General features: G+C 38.8%; 1 protein-coding gene across 1 annotated transcript in view; it reads left to right on the top strand.

The window, feature by feature from the left end:
- Nucleotides 1-4,950, top strand: part of tarsl2 (threonyl-tRNA synthetase-like 2) — a 27,816-nt gene that overhangs the window by 11,530 nt on the left and 11,336 nt on the right. The window contains exons 10-12 of the mRNA XM_015382972.1: nt 2,121-2,219; nt 3,848-4,014; nt 4,122-4,284. Coding sequence (XP_015238458.1) covers nt 2,121-2,219; nt 3,848-4,014; nt 4,122-4,284 — 429 coding nt within the window. The remainder of the gene's footprint in view (nt 1-2,120; nt 2,220-3,847; nt 4,015-4,121; nt 4,285-4,950) is intronic.

Here is a 4,950-nt window from a genome sequence, read left to right as displayed (position 1 = left end):
GATATTTAATTTGTAACCATTTTTTATCCATAATCTTTAATAATCATTACATTTACTTTACATAATTGGAAATACATGGATATTCTTTTACATTTTTACATAAACTATACATAATACTGTTGGACTAATTCTATTCATTTCCATTCCTCAATTGCCTAATGATGCAGAAAAGCTTCGAACCCAAAATCGGAAAGATCTTTTCAGAATTCTGGTTGAATTTTTGTCAGTTCTTATATAAAAGTTGTAAAAGACATTAGTTATTCTGTATTTACGTTTTTATTGTGCAACCTGACTTATATTAAGAAATGTTTGTTTTTATCCAAATTTGACTATATATTCCATTTATTACCTAAAGTGTAATATTTTCCTGGTGAAGTCATTTATTTAACAGAAAAATCACATTTATGTACTTTAGGACACATTTTGCCCTCTATATACCTCAGAGAACCCATAACAGTGATTATGTCCCTAATCCCCTCAATTGGAAAACCATGGTTTACTGAGGAATAGAATTTACTTTGGATTTATGATAAAAAAATATCAGTTTATTGAATGTGTATAATTTTTATTACTGGAGAGAAGTTTTATAAATAGGAAACTGAAATGTATGAACTTTAAACTGACTTAAAGTGAAATTAATCTGATTCTTGGAAATCCAGGAGTAGCGGCTTCTTAGTTTTACTTGATGTTTAGGTTAATCTAAGAGGAAACGGGAAAGAATTGACAGATTTTTCAGAACCACAGAGAATAGAACAGGAAACGATCTCGACTTTTGGTCTGAGGAGCTCTTTATTCTCAATAAGCCAGGATGCATTTATTCTCAGGAAGCTTTGTCATCTCCTCCTCCCTCCCAGCTGCAGGAACAATCCTCTCTCCTTCTGAGGTCACTCGTGTCGGGTTCAAAATCAATAACTGATGATGTACGTCACAAACAAACAAAAAAAAAACAAAGAAGAAAAACAGGAAAGCAGGAAAAGCAAACATTTTGTGAGTTAAACTCACTGTTTTAATGACAGAACTCATCTTAACCTTCGTCAGCCGGGGAAGAAATCCCTTGTTTGACGGCCAGTAATAAATTAGATTATCACCATCTTGCCAAATACCTTTCTTTAGACCAGGGGTCTTCAACGTTTTCCAGGCTAAGGACCCCCAAACTGATGGCGAGATCGAGCGGGGCCCCCTAATTATATATATTCTAGGAAATTGTGTTCTATCAAACTGGTCCTATAGTCACTCTATTACAGATGGTGTAAATGTAACGAAAGTTATTTCTCCCTGGGATTATGAAAATATTTCTGATTCTGATTCCTGATTGATGGGACAGGTGTTGTGAATGAAATGGTTCCCAGCTTGAAAGAGCTCCTGTGTGTCTCTGAATGTGTGCATTGATGACTTAAAGACATCTTCTGCCTCCATTTATCTGTTTACTACAGTGTGTTGAATTCATGTTAATGTGGATTTAAAGACATTTCAATAAGTGGAAAAAATTGCAGGGGGGAATATAAAAAAAAAGTCTAATCAACCAAAACTTTATTGACCCCCCCCATGCAGTAACCCCCTGTTGAAGAACTCCGCTTTAGACTAAAAAGAGCATAAAAGTGAATAAACCCTCCTCACTCAGTTGAATAAAAAAGCATTCCGATTATTTTTTTTATTTTGTGGTAAATTGTGAGTTCGCTTTTCTGAATATTTCAGAGATTCTGCAAACTGCTTCTTTTGGCCTGACCTAAACGTCCAACAAGACCATTTGGAACCGTTCTGGGGAAAAGCAGTTCTATTGATGTGCTCCTGCATCCATTTTTTTCTTCCTTTTCATCGTCAAGAACTTTTATACCCCAGGTGTCAACATACAATCTCACACTTGAATTACCGACGGGGAGCTGGTGTCACCTAATTTGTCAGATCTGAGGGCCTCATCATTGTTATCACCAAACCGGATTCATCCCTGGTTGCTCTAATAGGAAAATGTGATCCTGCTCTGCAGCTGGGAGGCGCTGCGATGTGTGATGATTGGATTTACTCCCTGCTGCGTATGAAAGAATTGGTTTGTACCTGCAAATGAGAAGTATTTTTAAAAAAAGTGCTTGATATTTTTCTTTTCTTTTTTTTCTCCCTGGCAGGATCAGGAGCTTTTCTTCTTTCATGACCTCAGCCCTGGAAGCTGTTTCTTTATGCCGCGTGGAGCCTACATCTACAACACGCTTACAGAGTTCATCAGGGTACGACTGCTTCAACCACCTACTTTGGTGACTTCTTTAAAACAAAAGATTTTCTAAGTGTCTTTTATTTCATTATTCTTATTTTATTCTACCTGAAAGTTTTGAAAACTTCTTCCTGCCTCTGCTGTTGGCAGCTATAATAATTGTAAAACTGAAGCACTGCAGGGGAGCCGCAACACAGAAACACTCAGTTGGAGTCCAGGAGATTCAGCCTATACTTAACATTTCCAGTGGGCTGGAGGTGATTGCCACTTCACGGCTGCACAGACCTCTTGTTTGCAGCCCGCTGAATAGCTGTCAGTTTCAAAGGTTTAAATTCACTTTGGACTCATGGAAATCTGCAAACCAACCTGATTACTGAGGATCATCACAATCGTTTAGCAAAAGAAATGCATTCCTACCTGCTGAACTTTCAGCATTTTACAGTGTTTAAGCCACTGTAAGGGGGCGGGGTAAGTAAATAAGAACTCTATAATCAAGTAAAGAACACGTTTTTTGAACGGATATTGGGGAAAATATAAACTTTTATTCTTTAATCAAACCGTAAGGTTTGAGGTTAACTTTTTTTTTACTGATTTTACTTTACCAAATTCTTTTTTTTTCTTCAAATATTACTTAAAATATTTTTTTTCAATTTTTTTTTTTTCTGTCTTATTTTTAGATTTACTTTGACGAATCGCAGTCTTTAAAAATTGCGTTTTACAAATCATTTTTTCATCAGTTTTGGAGGGCAGTGGCCCTGGAAGGCCGACTTTGGGCAGGCCTGCCTAGAGGGAGAAGTGAAGACGCATTTCTATTTGTCTGCATGGACGTTAGCAACATTTTTATTGTTAATGAGCGCATGTTTGTATGGATTTTTGCAGTGGCTTTAGGAATAAACATACTTTTACCGAGTACTCTAAATATTTATCAGACTGGTTGCAGCGAGTCCAACTTTTGCAGAAACTAGAAGGTTTGCTCAGTCTATGGAGGAACATGGAGCTTTCTAGCTGAAACTTTGGTCTTTAGAGCAACTTGAGCGGATTTCAGTGGATCTGTGACGTCTTTGCAAAGTGAAGTTGACATCTCTGAGGCTTTCACAGCAGGCTGCACACACCCACAGCCCAGGCCATGCCATGGTGCTGCACATAGGCTCCACAGAAACGGTGTAAGATCATTATCGCGTCACCCCAGTCTGTTCTCACTTTGAAACTATGCATTTCCCTCCAACACATGTTCACAGAAAGTTTAGTGAGAACTCTTCAGGAAGTGGTCGTTATATACGTGACTGTTGGCCTCCATGAATGCATTAACATGCTTCTTTTCTGCTAATATTACTAATTCAGCTGACCAAGCATGCATTCTCTCACTGACTCCTTTATGTTTTGCACAGTTTCACACATTCACAGAAATCTTTTCCACCAGCCTTCCACTGTTGGAAGCAGACCAGATCAACAGGCTGTTACAGGTTTCTCTTCAGGCAAAAAAAGAAGAAAAAAAAAGGATAAACAGAAAGGATGAGATGCTGTTTTTTTTTTTGCAGAGGCTTGAGGTTTTACGGAGGAAGTCATAATTTAGATCCTCTCTGTGAAGCACCTATGCAGTCAATCTGGAATGTTTATCCTTGTGTGGTTTTCTTGTTTATCCAGGATGAGTACTGGAGAAGAGGCTTTCAGGAAGTCGCCTCCCCCAACATCTATAACAGCAAGCTGTGGGAGACTTCTGGCCATTGGCAGCACTACAGTGAAAACATGTTTTCCTTCCCTGTGGAAGAGGACATCTTTGCGTTGAAGCCAATGAACTGCCCCGGCCACTGGTAAATTTAGAGCATCTCCCTGCGTCCTGAGCATGAGAACCTCTCTCACTGAGGTGAGGTTTATTGGACACGGTTTGATTTTCTTCTCCTGGGTTTGTTTCCCGCAGCTTGATGTTCAGCCACAGGCCTCGCTCATGGCGGGAGCTTCCTCTGAGGCTGGCAGATTTCGGGGTGCTGCACAGAAACGAGCTGTCGGGGACTCTGACCGGTCTGACCCGAGTGCGTCGCTTCCAGCAGGATGACGCCCACATCTTTTGCATGATGGATCAGGTCTGATCTGAAACTTAAACCTTGGATTATTCTTCTAATTTTGTGGAAAAATTAATTAAATAAATAAAAAATTGCATCTTCAAAAATTATTTCAGTACATCGTATTAAAAATAATCTGTCCTGAACATATTAGATATCTGCCACATTATTGTTCTTTTTTATTTATTATTTTTTTTACATTAGTGATCCATCGTCCAGAATTTTAAAGGCATTGTCGGGTTATATCCCCATACCAAACGAACAAAATCCAATGAATTATGATAAAATAATGCTATATACCCCCAGCATCTGTCCTGATATTGTTCTGAGCGTCCTTTTTTTTTAGCTTAAATAGAACCTCAGCACTGGGTGCTACATTAACCAATGGGGCGCCATCTAGCTGCATTGCAGCCTAAATACCAGAAAGCCAGATTAAGTCCCGACTGAGCTGTAGTAGCTTGTTCTAAACCAACCACTCGTGGATAAGGCATAAACTGTTGCTAAAACCAGTGGCATTATTAGCTACTTATTCAATTCGGTTTATTTATATAGCGCCAATTCACAAGAGAAGTCATCTGAAGGCACTTTCCAGTTCACCAGATCATTCAGTCAGATTGATTCAAAGTTTTCTATCTAAGGAAAACCAGCTGATTGCATCGACTCATTGACTCTTCAGCAATCCCTCAC

Source organism: Cyprinodon variegatus, unplaced genomic scaffold (assembly GCF_000732505.1).
Source record: "Cyprinodon variegatus isolate N-32 unplaced genomic scaffold, C_variegatus-1.0 Scaffold271, whole genome shotgun sequence".
NCBI classification, from domain to species: domain Eukaryota; kingdom Metazoa; phylum Chordata; class Actinopteri; order Cyprinodontiformes; family Cyprinodontidae; genus Cyprinodon; species Cyprinodon variegatus.
Note: the sequence above shows the minus strand (reverse complement) of the source record. Positions and strands in the feature narration are given on the sequence as shown.